This window comes from Populus nigra, chromosome 3 (genome assembly GCF_951802175.1).
Source record: "Populus nigra chromosome 3, ddPopNigr1.1, whole genome shotgun sequence".
Taxonomy (NCBI): Eukaryota; Viridiplantae; Streptophyta; class Magnoliopsida; order Malpighiales; family Salicaceae; genus Populus; species Populus nigra.
This window is the reverse complement of record NC_084854.1, coordinates 17,618,367-17,634,955: the sequence shown is the minus strand read 5'-3', so window position 1 is coordinate 17,634,955 and position 16,589 is coordinate 17,618,367. Positions and strand designations below refer to the sequence as shown.

The 16,589-nt window shown below is 33.3% G+C and overlaps 2 protein-coding genes across 2 annotated transcripts; both read right to left on the bottom strand.

Annotated features, from left to right (window-relative positions):
* Positions 1-2,052: 2,052 nt before the first annotated feature.
* LOC133688424 (vacuolar protein-sorting-associated protein 37 homolog 1) lies at positions 2,053-5,138 on the bottom strand. Its single transcript, XM_062107904.1, has 7 exons — positions 4,966-5,138; positions 4,655-4,882; positions 4,054-4,141; positions 2,878-2,917; positions 2,741-2,787; positions 2,529-2,649; positions 2,053-2,420 (listed from the first exon to the last, which is right to left on the bottom strand). The coding sequence occupies exons 1-7, from the start codon at positions 4,977-4,979 to the stop codon at positions 2,257-2,259; spliced, it is 702 nt and encodes a 233-aa protein (XP_061963888.1). The 5' UTR covers positions 4,980-5,138; the 3' UTR covers positions 2,053-2,256.
* A 3,533-nt stretch (positions 5,139-8,671) lies between these two features.
* On the bottom strand, positions 8,672-12,153 carry LOC133689037 (serine carboxypeptidase-like 51). Its single transcript, XM_062108743.1, has 13 exons — positions 11,944-12,153; positions 11,715-11,809; positions 11,482-11,589; positions 11,133-11,373; positions 11,005-11,048; positions 10,829-10,896; positions 10,628-10,733; positions 10,324-10,544; positions 10,128-10,197; positions 9,969-10,019; positions 9,399-9,451; positions 9,162-9,297; positions 8,672-9,082 (listed from the first exon to the last, which is right to left on the bottom strand). The coding sequence occupies exons 1-13, from the start codon at positions 12,074-12,076 to the stop codon at positions 9,011-9,013; spliced, it is 1,398 nt and encodes a 465-aa protein (XP_061964727.1). The 5' UTR covers positions 12,077-12,153; the 3' UTR covers positions 8,672-9,010.
* Positions 12,154-16,589: the final 4,436 nt, after the last annotated feature.

Below are 16,589 nucleotides of genomic sequence, written 5' to 3'. Positions count from 1 at the left end.
TTATTTTAGCATGTCTGAATTTTATAGACTCACCCATTCAATGTCCAATTAGAAAGGTTGCCCACAGCTACAGAATTTGCTTCAAATCTAATGTTCCGACCACCGTTGGTATGGTATGTATGGATGCTCAAATCATCCCAAGAGAAATTACAATACATGTGTACCAATCCAATGATATTTAATCACTTGGCAACAATAGTAACCTGGCACGCATTGCGACGTGGAAAACATTCAAGCTGCCAAAAAAAAAACCTCCTAGGATAATTAAAAAGATAGAAGATTTTATTTTAATGTGGTTCTGATGGTATTTTTAATTTATTAGTAGCATGTTTGGTAATAATATTTTTGAAGCTACCACTATCAATAATTAAATTAATCAAGTTATTGTTTATGGTGTGCATCATATATGAAATCACTTGTTTCGTTGTGAATCCTCAACAATTATTTATGTTAGCAACATCTTTCTAAACACATAGGTATATCTTTTATCATCATCATCTTCATAAAAATCTTTTTCATCATCTCCATTAGAATCATAGAGCTCACCCTCGTCTTTGGAAGGTTTTTGCCATATTGTCGTTCAATCACGTTGACTGATTTGTCTATTAGACTATAATGGTTTATCTTGGTTTGTCAAGGCTATGCAACCCCATCAAGTTTGTCTTCACCAATACCATTCATATAAACAAGTTTGTTTAGTTTGATTTTCAGGAATATATATGGGGTTAGGCTTGCCCTGAGATAAGCCTCCAAGCACGTTCCTCTCTATTTTGCGATCTCTATTTACAACACCCCATCATAATTGGTCAATTTGCACAGTTAATTCTACTACAAAATGCTACTATTGATCAAATTTTTATTGTAAGGTTCTTTGTGCTGCCTTCTAAACCCTCATAGTATTCTAGATGACCTTCATTTTTAATTGTATTGTTAGGTTTAATAAAGTCAATAGTATGCTTTGAAAGAAATTTACATGGTGTATATCATGAATAAAAATTAGGGTTCGGTTCTCAAGTTCTAAAATTACAATTCTAAACTATAAAAAAAAAAATAGAGAAAAAGACTCATAATTTTTGAAAAGTTTGTAATTTGATAATTTTGTTCAATAAAAAAAAGTTATTCATCTCTATTTATATTACTAAAATCCTTATAGGAAAATGATTTTTATTGAAAGTTACATAGCTAATAGATTTATAACTAGCAACGAGATTCTTAAATTAAATAGATTCTTATAAATCCTCACAATTAAATAAATAATTTTACCATGAAATTAAAAAATAGCTCTCCGCGTCATCCTATCCAGTCAGAACATTTGTTGCGGGGCACAATTCTCTACAGTGCTCATATGCAGCTAGTGGCAATAGTGCATCTCTTTATGCTGTTTCTATATAAAAAAATGTCACCCAACATATTCTCTTCTCTGCATGGTTGGTATGCACATGAATTGATTAGAGCCTCTTTTCTTTTTCCCTTGACAAAGTTACACGGGAAGAATAATTTAAGAGCTGCAAAAATGCAGTCCTACTCTATGAATCAAACTATTTCATGTTCAAAAAAAAAAAAACCCTAGCTCGCTTTCCACAAGTAGATTTCCATTGAAATATAATTTTACTTCATCCTCTGCAACCAGAGTCCAGCCGAGTTTCACATTCACAAGCACCACTGTGTATGAGAAAATATATTCCCATTAATCACATCTAGTTTCTGCAATGATTTGACCCAATAATTGATAATAGGATCCTAAGCAGGTTTTTGTTTTCCAACAGAGAAACAGCGGTAGCCGGCAGGGCAGCATTTTTTCTAACCGTTTCTTTCTATACGTGAGAAAGATAGATGATCCATGACAAAAATTTCATTCATTTATTTCGGATTTGTTTCTTCTCTGCTTCCACCATTGCCATGTATTTCAGCAGAAAACACAAATGTCTGCCACAAGGGTAGAAGAAGCACGCAGAACCTTCGTGGCCAAAATAACTTTCTTTTTGTTAGTTTCCTTTATTGTTGGTTGAAACTGATAAAATTGAAAGCAGAGAAAACAACCGAGCCAAAAAGTAATAACAAATACGATATACACGAATTTATTGATAAAATGACCGAATGACACACAAACATGATAAAAGTACATCAGATTATCAATCTTCTACAAACACAAGCAAACAGGTGTTTTCAGTATTCTTGTAGTTGTATCAATCTTCTACACAAACAAGCAAACAGGTGTTCTCAGTATTCTTGTAGTTGTATGCATTCAATTACAGGTCAAGCAGTTGGAGATGCTTTTGCTGCAAGATGGATAAGTGCTCGTTTGTGATAGGTGGTACGGAGTTTTTTGTACTTCAGCACAAAAGACCCAAGATCTATCTCCTTATCAAGGAACTGCCTGTGGAGGGCTTCAGATTCCTCGTCTGTCTTATTCATTGCCTCTGCAGATTAGGAACACAGTCAGATCATGCCTAAGAGCACGCCTTTCATGTCTTATTTTACCAAATGTTTTGAGCTTTCAAATGGATCAACTTTAATCTAAGCTGTACCTTGTAGCCTTTGCAGGAGGGAGGCAGGAGAGCAGGACCTCAACAACTCTTCTTTCTGTCTTTCCAGCTCGTTTAGTTTTTCTTTAGCAGCAGCCAGCTCAGTTGTCCGTATTATCCTGCACTGAGCACACAACAAAGGAAAAAATGGTTTTAAGTTCAATCCATTAGATTAACAAGCAAGGAAGGAAATGACCACACAATTAAAACCTCACTTGGTTTCTAAGCTCCATTATGCGTGGCTCTTTCTCCAAGTTCTCTCCTATATATCAAAAACAGTAATTTGACATTAGTCTATCCATTTATAGCTAAACCACATTAAATATTTCAAAAAATGTGTCCAGCCACTTACTCGCAAGCTGCAGAGTTTCCTTGCGAAGCTCATCTCTTATCTGATGGAAACAGCCAAAAATACAATCACAAACAATTATGCGGAGTTTCCTAAAGGAGAGTAGAGGTTTCCCCCCCCCCCCCCTCGTATTGGAAGATTGACGAAAGAAAGGAACAATTTAACATCATGCAATATTTATGCAATTTTAGTTGTAGTTATGGTGTGGATCAGAAAGCATGAGAAAGTATCCAATCACATGAAGAAAATGCAAGTCAGGTGATTTCTTCTTATTTGACAAATGCCTGCATGATTGCTTGGGTATGAGAGCATGTTTGCTTGGGTATGAGAGCATGTTTGCTTGGGTATGAGAGCATCTGAGTTTATGTCGTGCCTGACTTGTTACCATGGACACACAAGTCACTCTTAAATCTGTAACAGGTTGCACACTGCAGTTTATTCTATAAAAAGACATCAGTGTTATTCCTTGTATCACATTATCATCTTCAGTTTTGATTCTGGAGAAGGGTAAAGAAAGCTAAGTCTATTTGCATCCCCTGCCAGAAGAATAACAATTGACTAAATGAGTTGTGAGTGGCAGGGGATGGAACTAAAACTAAGGACACAAAAAGAGAAATGAAAAGAAGCAAAGTTCACTCGGCTTGATTAATTTGGATCATGTAAAGATATAGAAAACTGAGATAAATTTCCAATAGGAGGTGGTTCGTTCCTTGTGTAGATACATATTCAGAGTCAATTACAAATGAAGAATACTTTTCAAGAGAAATATGATGTGATTCAAGAGGGAAATTATAAATCATCAATATTTGTTTCTTACCTCCGCTTATCTCCTTGTTCACGTATTCAAACAAAAGAAATCATTAGAAGTTTCACTCTACTTCTCATAACTGATAATAATGATAGATGATTCTCAAATCCAAAGGCCTAGTTAAAGACAAAATGACACTTTGAATTATTATCATTAATACTGCACATTCCTTGGAAAATAAGATCTCCAGACACAAACACCAAGATAGGGTTAAGATGGCAGTACCAACAGGGAACTAGGCTTTTATGATCCTTCCAGTAGGAGCTGAGACCAAGAGTGTTTAACCCATACCACTCAGCAAACAAAAAGCAAGAGGTAAATTTTATTGTAAATGCCGATAAAGGGAAAAGGAAGGAAAGAGCTTAACTTACATTATTTTGAATTTTAACCTGGTCAAGTGAGAGTAAAAATTGATGGTATGCATCCTTGTCAGACAATAGCTTCCGTAATTCATCAACACTATCAGACATATTTTCAAAGAAAAGAAGTAATTAGAACATGTGCATTGTAACATGATTTTTTCCAAGCTACAGAGGCAATCATCTATTTTGATGAGTAACATTTGAACAAAAAACGCCGAGGAAAATCCTCCTCTTCCTCCTCTTTCAAATGTTTACAGAAATTATTTATTATTTTTATTCATTTTGATTAGATAAAAAACTAGTCGTCTACAAAGGCAATATTTATCAAAGCACCACACCTCAATGTAGCAACATACATCACAAAATACAAAACAAAAATCATGGGAAAAAAAACCCTTAATGATCTTCAAAGAGCCTAGATAAGAAAACAAAAATGCCTTTCTGACTTGATATTAGGTAAAACATATATGCAATCAAGTTCGCAAAACAACATATATTAAAGCACATCCAATTCACGGTCAACCTTATGAGCATATCTGGTAGAAAACAAGGTCAGTAGCATGCAGTAATTTGATTCCATACTGAACAAGAAAACATGAGAGTAGGTCACCTTTTGTCCTTCAAAAGAGTGATAAAGGCAGCAGCTTCAGCAGGTGAAGGAGAGAGTGGGCGTTCTGCAGGGCTTTGGAAACTGTGGGAAGTGGAAGAGCTAGTACTAGTTGGAGTTGCAGGCCGTGAGGAAGATGGGGAACCAACTACAGATGGAGGGTACCAAGATTGTGCTGGACCTTGAGCAACCTCTTGTGGACGTGGCTGCCCTTGTTGTTCCTGAGAACCCCTGTACGAAAATAATAATATAAAAAAAATTTAATTCAAATAAAATCCCTAGAAATTCAGGTTGATCAACAGATAGATAGATACCAGAACTTGAACATAGCTTCCTTAAGAGTGAGCGAAAATAGAGATCTGGATCGTCTGATTGATTAGTCAATTAAGGTTTCAAGAACTTTAAGTCTTTAAACTCGATGTCTCGGGTTACAAGAAGAGAGAAGAAAAAACAGGTGATCCTTAGATTTTGGCAACGGTTTTTTTTTTTTTTTTTTAATTATTACCGTAAACTTAAAAATGTGGAGAGTTACATTGTCTGGAAAAAAAAATGGTAAAATGATGGAAACACGATATCTACTAAAACTCTTTGTTTGTTTTTATATTTAAAAGGTATTTTTAAAAAAATATTTTTTAATTTTAAATTAATTTTTATTGGTATTTTTAGATTTTTTTGATGTACTGATATCAAAAATAATTTTTAAAAATAAAAAAAATATTATTTTGATGTATTTCTGAACGTAAAACACTTTTAAAAATAATTACTTTCACATTTTCAAATACCCCTTAAATAGCGTATTTTTAAAACGCGACAATTTAAAACATTGTTATTCACAAGCACAAAATCAATTAAAATTTTAAATAAATCAAACACTAACAAAACATAAAGACGTTGTCTTTCTCTCACGAAAAAAAAAACCATTGATGCCTTCACTTTTCCTTTAAAAACCCATTAATCACTTAGATTTTGCTTAAAGGATGCTTAGTCTTTAAGCATCCTTTAACTTTTTTGGGTTGAAAATTCACTGTTCACTTTGTTATTGTCGCTATCGCCACCATCCTAGCCCTTCTTGTAGTCTTATAAGTAAGGTAAACATACTACATTACTATTAATTTATATTTAATTTGGTTGAAATTCAATAATTATTTAAGTTGAATTCAGAGTTTATGATGAATTTAGATTCTATTGATTCATTGATAAATTAGTTAAGAATACAATCAATTAGATTATTTGATATAATTGAACATAAAAATAAGTTGAATTAATTATAAATTAATTATTTATGTGTTACATTTAATTTAAGTTAAGTTGTCAAATTAGTGATTTTGTGTATATTATTGGAATCAACTAATAATATAGTTAAATACTTCACACACGTTCATGTAATAGAGCATAAATGTGGTTGAATTTTGACAAATTACATATTTCATTGAATTGTTGATAAGTAGACGATTTAGTGTTTTCTTTGAATTATATTAATTTGCTATGAAATTGTGTTTGAATTAATGCATATTAATCGATAAAGTATTATGAATCATGTTTAATTTTTTATTAAGTTTGCTTTAACGTTAAATTTTAAAAATTTGATTGAGTTTACTATAAATTTTACAAATCAAAGTTAATGTAATGCAATTTAAAGAACTAGTTATACTCTTAAACTAAGACTAGATGACTTATGGAAAAGTAAAATGTGCTTTCTAGAGTAGAATAGAGAACAACCACGACTTCTGGATAGGAAGACTCTTGAAAGAGTAGTAGGCTTTAATAGTATTTGGAGAAAAGGTTTAGTTGATCATTCCATCCAAGCATATCTATAAAGCTCGAAGGTGGTATGAAGTAAATTTCAAAGATAAATGTAAACACTCTTTAGAAATGGTATGGAAAGCCACTTTGTTGAACAGACTATTTGAAACCAAATTACTTGTAGAATTGATTCAATTCCATATTTGGTTTGAATTCAATTAATAACTTTTTATAATTTTTATATTTGAAATAAAATATTAAACTACATAATTGAATTCAATTATACTATTTCAAATATCTATAGAATTAAATTGACTTTGTCATTTTTCTATTCTTTTAAAGCTACATACTAACTGTCGACTGATGCTTTGAGGTAATTTCACATTTTTAACATTTTATGAGCATTATGGTTCCATTCTAGTTAATTAAGATTATTATTGGACTCATGAAGACAACTCGTATAAGCTAAAGAAGTATTTTGTTTTCAAGTAATTCATAGAATATCCTTGCATTGCATGATGCCACTGCAGGCTAATCCGATAACTTTTAAGAAATTTTCTTGTCAGACTATTCCCCCATCAAAAACAATTAATTCACAAGGTAGAGAGAGAGCTGGAATCAATTGTCTTGTTAATGGTGACAAGAAGAAACTATCCACTTCCACTCATTTACCTCTGTAATACAAATATAATATATTATATAATATACTTCGAAAGAAAGTAAACTAGTTCCCTAATTTCGAATATGAATCATCTTTTTTATTGGTTCTAAAGAAATGAAGCAATTTCTTTTTAAAAAAAACAGCAAATTGGAAGCCATTAAATACCTCTAAGAGAAAAAAAGCTAAGGGACAAGTTGAAGAGGTGGAATGAAGAAAAACAAGAATAGCCAGGCTTTGCTACACTAGAAGCCTTGAACTTAGTTCCTGACAGTAGAATATCAGCTGAAGAAGTCATGAGGGTAGCAAGAGCTGACAAGATTGACAATCAACAATGTGATAATGCGAGCAAATTCCTTATCTTGTGTGGTTTCTTGTCTTTCAACAGAGGAAATTCAGTTCAACAAGTTCATTATTTTGCTAAAGTTCTTCAAGAGCGGGGGATTGAACAAGAAATTGAGGTTGTCATATTCGGGAATGGGAAGCAAAGGTCAGCTATTGCATCCCCAAGAGACAACAGTCACTCTAATCCTACTCTTGTCACGACAACCCTATAATCAAGTTAGTCGTTTCTTTGATTCCTTAGATTTTTTGAGTTAAATTTTTCAGGTTGGTTGCTGCTTCGTTTTCATGCTATAAAAAATACATGGGCCATCAATGTTGAAAAAGGGGTTGTAACTTTCACTTGTTAGGTGGAGACAATGGCATGTGAGAGAGGTGCAATTATGACACCAAACCACAAGTTTCAGCTCATATATTGAAATTATGCTTGAGATATTTGGCTAAGTTTTGCCTGTAAATGGGCACCAACTGAGAGAGCAAATGAAAGCAGCAAATGTGAGTCAAACACAAGAGAGAAAGAGAGAGGCTATTGCTTTTGTGGTTGGTAAAAAGTGAATGGTAGGGAGAGAGAGGTGAGGTAATTCCAAGAGAGTGGGTATGAAGTTTCTCCTTATTTACTGTTGTAAATTGTAGTGTTTCTTCTATCCAATAATATTGATCGCTCCGTGAGTAAATAAATTGCTAAATAACATTAAATTTGTTGTGCTTAGCCTCCGGATAGAAATCAACAGTTCTAACAAGTGCTATAAGAGCTTTGGTGTTCCATCAACAAAGAATATCAAGCAACTGTTATTTGCTATTGAAATCTTTGTTTTTTTAATAGTTTTAATTAACATGTTAATTATCTTAATAAATTAGAATTCCTTTTATTTTCTTTCCTTGAACCGGAAATAGTTTTTTGTCTCTTTTTTCCCAGAATTATTACCATCCTCAAAAAGTCTCTGTTCAATTCGTTGGGCCAAATCTTGTTCATGCATAGTTGGATTCGCAGGAAGCAAAGGAGGAAAAGAGGTTCCTCTTGTTGCATGACCAAGACTCAGCAAAGATAGGAAGGTTGGGGAAATTAATTCTCATTGAATAATTAATTATTCAGTTTGCAGCTGCTTCTCTTAAAAAGATCATTTGTACAGGATCTGTAGCGATTCCAAACTCATCCTGGTGTGCTTATTGTCTTGAGTATTAGCGATAATGGCATTTCTTTCATAGCATAATTTAGTATAGACTCCATTCAATAATTGAAATCAGAAATTAAGCTGTGAGATTTACCCCATAGAAAGTAATTTCAAAACCTTTTCCATCTTATTTATTTATTTTATAAGCTAGGAATCCAATAAATAACCACCAAGAGGCTACAAGGAAGCCATTGGTGAAAGCAAGAACAAGAGCACAGCTACAGATTAACAGCAAAAAAAGAGAGCAAACTATAACCCGAGAACAGGAAAAGACGAGAACAGAACAAACCTTAAGCTATTATCCAGGACACCTCCAATGAAAAAGGCAGAACTCATATTTCTTCGTAACCATTTCAAAGCTCAATATTAGTTTTTGGTTTTTGATGGGAGAATCAATATATTTCTCTAACATTGGTGGACAATTTGTCCTGCCATTATAAACCACTAAAAGTTATTTGGTGATTTAGTAACATTCCCCACCATCTGCAGAGAAACACAAGGCTGTTCGACTGGAACCTGCATGCATTTATAAGATCAATGAATATTATTTGGTAAAAGAAGATGGAAGTGTTGGTCATGTGAAGGGGGTGCTTACGAAGTGGCCAGCTCCAAGGATCCAATAGAAAAACAAGTTCTTGTACGAACTTGTAAATCCCTTTGTGGTGGTGTTATCACTTTTGCAATATAGAGGAGAACGATCCAGACTTAAGAAATTCTGCAAACCATCCCACCTGAAATATTCAATATTGTAAGAAGGAAGAGGTTTACTTTTCAAGCTTTGTAAAGTTTAACTTGATTCAATTAGTTAAAATGAGGGTTGAGATGGAGGTACTTGAGTTTGTTAACCCACGCTTCTGCTCCTTTGGTTGAGCATATGAGATCAACCTGTGTATTCATGAAAAATCAATCTAATTGTTAGGTTTTAATACCATTTTGTTAGGGATTTGTCTATCTAAAAACATAATTTTTATAGAGTGTAATCCTAAAGAGATTGGAAAAAAAAAATGGCCTCCTATCTTGGTTTCATGATGAGTTTCCATGAAGCATCAAGTAGTTAACACTATAAGATAAATTTTATAGATATTTTCTGGCCTTTTCGAATATTTTTGGACGGGTCATTGAATCCCAGATATCAGTTTTTTTTTTTTTTTAACTGAAGAGAGTTTTGCTCAATTTGCAAAGCCAAATGCTTACACACACACACAAACACATTATACATATAATTCGTTTTATATTTAGCCGAAAAGAAAATTTCTAATTTTAAAAAAAAATGATTCTAGCTCTGTGCATCTTTCATGTGGGAGGGAACACCATGGGAATATTGTTAAAGGCAAACAAAAAAAAAAAGTTTGTCCAGATATATTAGGTGATAATATTGTACAGCCTGAAGCTGTTGTCATACCTGTCCATTGTATATAGTCACGTTTATTCCTTTGGCTAAGAGCTCATCAACCTGGAAAATAATAGCGAGTTCTAACATTTAAGATGGGCTAAATGGGGTTTGCTGCCTTCTTCCACTCGATACATTGAACACAAAGAAGAAAGTTAGTGCAGATTTTACCTCTTGGATTCTCGGCTTCATGAAATCACCAACCAAGGCCTGGAAAACCAACCCACCTTGTCCATCCCATCTGTTGAAGATTAGTGGATTAATTAGTAGAATCCATCAAATTAATGGAGTAAATCCTGCTAAATAACAATATTCAATGAAACAACTCAAAACATTTAAATCATGAAGACTACCTAGTTTTACTTACGTCACATTCTCAGGAATAATCTTTAGTTTCTGTCTTATTGGCCCGTTCATTAGGTCATAAAGGTTTTCGGTGCTCCTCGCTCCAGTGCTCCCTGGTGATGGATACATCTTAGTGCTCAGATATCTCGAATATCTGTCAGCAGCCACAAATCCTTTTGATTCTTGGGTTGTGCTCCCGATGACAGGATCATTGACATAATCCAAAAGGAAGTTGTAGAAATCCTGAAACAATTACTCAAATTCCTGAAATTTCATGTGTGCATTAATGAGGCTGACAGATGCTTATATACTAATTGAAGGCATACCACATTGTTACTGTTGGAAAAGACAACATCCTCTAGTTCTCTCCATGTTGATGTCGCATCTTCATATTTTCCTTCAGCTAGCTGCTGCTGAATCTTTACAGCTAAACTATTTTTTCAGACTAGTTTTTGTTAAATCACCTCAGTTATTCATGACAAACAAAAAAAAACATGAGTTGCTGGTAGTATAGCTTTGATTAGGACCTGTTTGAGCTGTTTAAGCCATTGCTGTTCATTCTTGATAGATCTTTGAGAAGAGGACCCCATGTAAACTGCATCATTATCCAGTTAAAAAAGTCTCAAGATTTAGCAGGTGATCTGCTCATCGAGCTGAAAGGAAGTGGCTTTGATTTGCATGCCAATACGTGGTATTTACTTACCACGAAATCTTCAGGAGAAATCCAGCTATCTCCCAAAGCAACTCCTGAAAATCAAAGTAGGAAACATTTTCTCTAACTGAGACACTTACAATCATACAACATAAAATAAAAATATTGTGTGCTTATACCCCCTAGTTGAAGCTTCAATTCCCCTGCTTCAATGGCTTTTAGAGCTGAAACCCCGAGTGTGGCAGCAAATTTGCCTCCATATGACTCAGCAAAAATGTATAAAGGACTTTTTTGGAGAGTTTCGTTTCCATTAAAGAGCTCTTTCAACAAAGCAGTTAAATCAGCTGCTGCGTCTTCATCACTCCTAACCACCAGTGCCTCGTCCTCCACGTAACTAAATCCTGTTGCCACCGGGCTATCCTAAATCCCATGAGCCAACGAAATCACTCACTTTTTGCCATATAAGCCAAAGAGGGGAGAAAAAAAAACATCGACAAGAGTGATGCACCAACAAAAAAAAAAAAGCACCACAAATAAAAGATCTGCTTTCAGGAGCCAAGTCGAATTGCGGGGGTTCAAATTGCCGTCCAGCGGTCCTATTTCTAGAAAATTTCCAAATGCAACACCAGAGCCCCCCTGATTTCAAAACAATATATCAAAATTACAATAATCTAACTCACATCTAATAATATAAGCAATATTATATAGTTCACAATAAATATGAATCGTTTAGATTCAAGTTGTTTAAAATTCAAACTCACTGGTCCTCCTTGGAGCCATAAAATTATTGGCCATGGTTTCGTTGGATCTTCAACCCTATAAGGACCTTTGTAATGCCACCAAAATAGATGAGCCTCTGCATTAATTGCACGTAGTGAGAATAGGGAAACTACTGTTGTTGACGACAGGAAGACCAGACCAAAATATATAGTAAAAATGAAGGAAAAAAAATCTAAGAAACTATATATATATATATATATATGGACGTACTGGGTCGAACTTCAACATATCCCCATTGCTCAGACCCATCATCAGTTCCTGCAGCCAAGGCCAGATAACTGTGAAGCAAAGGAAAGCAAAATATTCCTAGAAGGCAAAGGAAAACAAGGTAGTGTTTCCCCATGGAAATTAACCGATTATGTGAGTTGATTAATTCGAGGTCGACGTTATTAATCTATATATACTAGAATAGCTAACTGGAAACATCGCATAAGAACCTTCTCCTCGTTGTCCCTGCCTATATTTGTTTAAGAAAACGATGATACAATGCTTGAAATTAAGAATGTAGATGGAAATCTCAAGGAAAAAACAATTTGTAGTCAACGCTTAAAGTAAAAACAAAGGTTAAAACATTGTAAAAACCTTACATTAAAAATTAAAATGTAAAAAGGAAAAAACTGTGTAGTCAACGCTGAAATGTTATTAGTGGCCATGATGATCCAAAGCAAGGATTCATCTTCGCCTTCATAGTAAGTAAGGTGTCCTTGAAGTAATATCATTAAATCAATATCCAATTATTAATATTTTATTTTCTCTCATAACATTGCAATCAGGGAAGGCAATCCTAGAAATCTGGATACAGTAGTTTATATCAGGTGGATTATGCTTCTCTTTCAAGTAATCATCATGTGAACCTATCAGTGTCTTCTAATTACTAAAAATTTATGATGCCATATTATAAGTTCGGAAGAGAAGAAAAGAATTTCCTGTTTTGAAGCTTATAGTATGTTTCTGTACGTTGGTGTATAATCAATATGAATTTGTGTCCTGGACTGGATTCTATAAAATTAGAGGAAATCTGGCGAAATGCGCCTTGTTCTTTTGGTCAAATGACAAGCAAACGATAAGGGACATGAATATTTTGGGTTATTTTTTTTAATTTTTTTTATTTGAAAATATATTAAAATAATATTTTTCCATGTTTTTAAAATATATTTTTGACATTAGTATATCAAAACAATTCAAAAATAAAAAAAATAATTTGAAGTAAAATAATTTAAATGTAAACTCAGCCCTAAACAGTGTCTTTCATCTATTTTTCCTATCACAACTTCACAAGATAGGGACGGAAAAAATTGTGTCAACTTATCATCTCAGTAATAATATATAAGGGATATTTGTTTTTTATTAATGTCACTGAAAGCCTGGGGTTTTTCAGTCCTTCCATTCTCTAAAAACAATAAGGTTCAGGAAGTATAAATACTTTAGAGTATTAATTACTCTAAAATACAAGAACAAACATCACTTGTTCTTAGAATTTAAGGTTTTTTTAAGTCATTTATTGTATTTCTCATATAGTTACTAACTTTATCATCCGAGAGTCTTTAAATCTCTCAATTGAGATTATTTTTGTAGGTACACCGAAGCCTTATCATTAATTTAATATTTCTTGAGCTAAAAAAAAAAAACTATTCATATGAACATCTTAATTAACCACTGCTCATAAACTAAATATTTTGAGTTATGAGACATCATCATCACTTACTCCTCGAAATAACCCTCGGGGTAAAGAGAGATTTTTCTATTGATAGCATAGAAAGGGTGTATTTATTTACAATGCCATGCAAATGATATGTTTGGCTATCATAAATGTAATGATTTTTATAACAATAACAGAGATTTAAAAAGTACACAAGCTTAGGAGTTTAACTCATTATATAAAGGTGCTTTAAAGAGATAAAAGTAGCCAAACAAATGTGGTTCTCGCGCATGTCAAAGAGTAGAAAGAAGTTGATATGCTACCTAAATTAAACAAAATGCTGCAGTGCTGCTGCGATGGTGAAGCATAATCAAAGAAATTAAGCAACTAGACGATGGATAATATATAGGAGTAGAAATTAAATTGGAACAGATGCTAGCTTGGTAGACACAATCCACATTAAAAATCTTAAAAGAAGAATTGAAGTACATGCATGGAGGTTGAGACATTCCTGTCACAAATCACATGGCATGCTTGTGTACTTTTTAACTAGAATAAACTCAACTCATCATTCTCATCGGTGGACCTACAGCCACATTCAAGCCAGAACTCTCATTTCCATCGCCAAATTTCTTTTGTCCTCTTTGCAAAAAAATTTATTATTAATATAAATGTTCGGTCAGTATATTGATGAATGATTCTGAAATTTATAAAATTTAAAATAATGATTTATAGAGTCAGAATCTGACTAGATTAAAAGTGTAATCTTTCATCGTACGAGAATGAGTGTTTAATTTGTTGATCGGTGTTCGGATTTGTTTAAGACTCTTCAGATTTATTTCTGGCCATAAAAATTTAAAAAAAAAAGGATCATTTATGCCACGAGAAAACCGGTGGGAATGGGGCCAAAATGTAGTTAAAAAGCCTTTTTGATTGCCCTGTTTTAAGGAAGAGAAGCAATGTCTTTAAGAGGTTAGGACCCACATTACATGCCCTTTTCTTTCACAAAAAGGCAGTGATCATGCAGGCCTCAAAAAATCAAATTATGACGTTATGAACTAGGAATTGTACTCCTCCTCTCCTCAGGAGTGACGAACAGACAGAAGGAAATTTCATCCAGATCCCCATCGGAGATAATGATTCATTTCCGTAAATAAAATACAGTTTTGGGAGATGGCATCAGTGCACATTCATCTTTCTCAGTCAACTGAACAATACCATCGATCGATACCAAGAACTTTCCATTTTTAATTCCTTAGAATCCTTTATGAAAAAAATAAAATTCCCTGCCTAGCAACGTCATTCGTTACCGAACCCAAATTGTTTTCTATTGCTGCTAGAAAGCTCTAGTGCGTAATATATATATATATATATATTGAAGACTTTAGCAATGATGAGGTAGGTTTCCAGGTAGGTATACTCCACACGCAGTGCCTGCTCAGAAGCTTACAGTGTCAACCAGAGAAGGCTGACCTACGGATGCGGCTTTTTTCTCTTCTTTTCTTTTTTATGAACATTAATTCGAAATGGTTATAATGACCCTTCAAAAGAAACGAAGATGTCTCGAACACCAGGTCAAATGCTCAGTCCCTTATTTCACATCTTGCACTTGCAGGAACATTCAAAGAGTGATTATCCAAATAATTAGTCAAAATTCTATTTGAAACAAGCAACAAGAGATGTAAGATTTTGAATCACACCATGGATATCAATAGTTTTATATCGCAGAAAAATCAAATTCAATTTATTCACAGAAGTGCTATGAAAAATCTACTTGTATAAAAACTTCGCTAAAACCAATGGAGAAAAAAAAAAAGTAAAACATCTTAATTTCATTTTTGAGTTTAACCCAGCATCCATGTTGTTTTTGCAATATTTGATTTCTCATACTAGAAAAATAGAATAAAACTAGAATGATGGCCTGCGTTTCGCCGCAATCCAGGTCAAACTTGTTCTCATGTTAAAAAATAACGTTTAGGTAAAGATAAATCGAGTTAATCTAGGTTAACTCGACTAATTTGTTATTCTAAATATGAGATCAGAATAACTCAACAAAAAAAACATAGCAAATCATGAAGCTCAAGGTTCAAGAATCCAATGTTAAATAATGAAATTAAAAAAATTTTAATTTCAAAAAAGAAACTTCAAAAAAAAAAACCGAGTTAACTTGGGTTAACTTGACTAACTCGCCACCTGTGATATGAGATCGGGATTAAAAAAAATTAAATTTAAAAAAATGACCTAGAAAAAAGAAACCAAAGTTAAATCAATAAAAAAAGCTATAAAAAAATCAAGTCTACCCAGGTTAATTTGATTAAACGCATCAGGATAATCTCACAGAAAAAAAAAAGAGAAAAATTACAAAGTTCAAAGGCTAATTTAATATCAAAAGATGAAAATAAAAAAAAAATCAATTTCACAAAAAATACAGAAAAAAAAAACTCAAATTAACTCAGGTTTACTTGACTAACCTGCTGCTTAGGATATGAGCAGGATAACCCAAAAAAACAAGATAGGAAGCTAAAGGTTGAATAACCCAAAAATTAAATAAAATATAATGATGAGAGATGGAATTGAAAGAAAATCAAGAAAAGAAAAAAAAATAGCAATCAAAAGAATGAGGATCAAACTGGATATAAAATTAAATGGAATAAAATGTTTAGGGATGAAATTTTAAAAAATAAAGTTAAAAAAGCATCAAAATAAAAAGAAAGAGCAATTAAGAGAATTACGATCAAAATTGATATTAATACAAACTAAAGGCCATAATTGATTTTTGAAAGAGATGACAAGAAAATCAAGGCAAGGAGAAAGAAAACGAAAGGGGAAAAAAAGGCTCATCGGAGCTCAACCGCATCTTTGTTACTAACACGTGTCCTGTCACCACGAAAAGGACATTGTGTTGCTTCAAATATCATCATGAACGGTGACATTTCACTACCAGGAGGTGGTGCATGTGCCACCCAAATAGCACGGGCGCCTCCCACTAGCTAACGTATTTGTAGGATGCGTCAGCCACCTTGTTTTAATTAATTTTACATATACAAAGACTTAATTGCCCCTCATCTAAATTGATAGTCACAAAAAAATATCGAAAAATATAAAGTGTCCCTAATTGTAAGCTTTGAGTTTTTTTTCTTCTAAGATCAACATGGTCAATTGATTGTACATCCAAATCTGAAAATGACCAAAGCCCTTAACCCAAGTTTTTTTATTT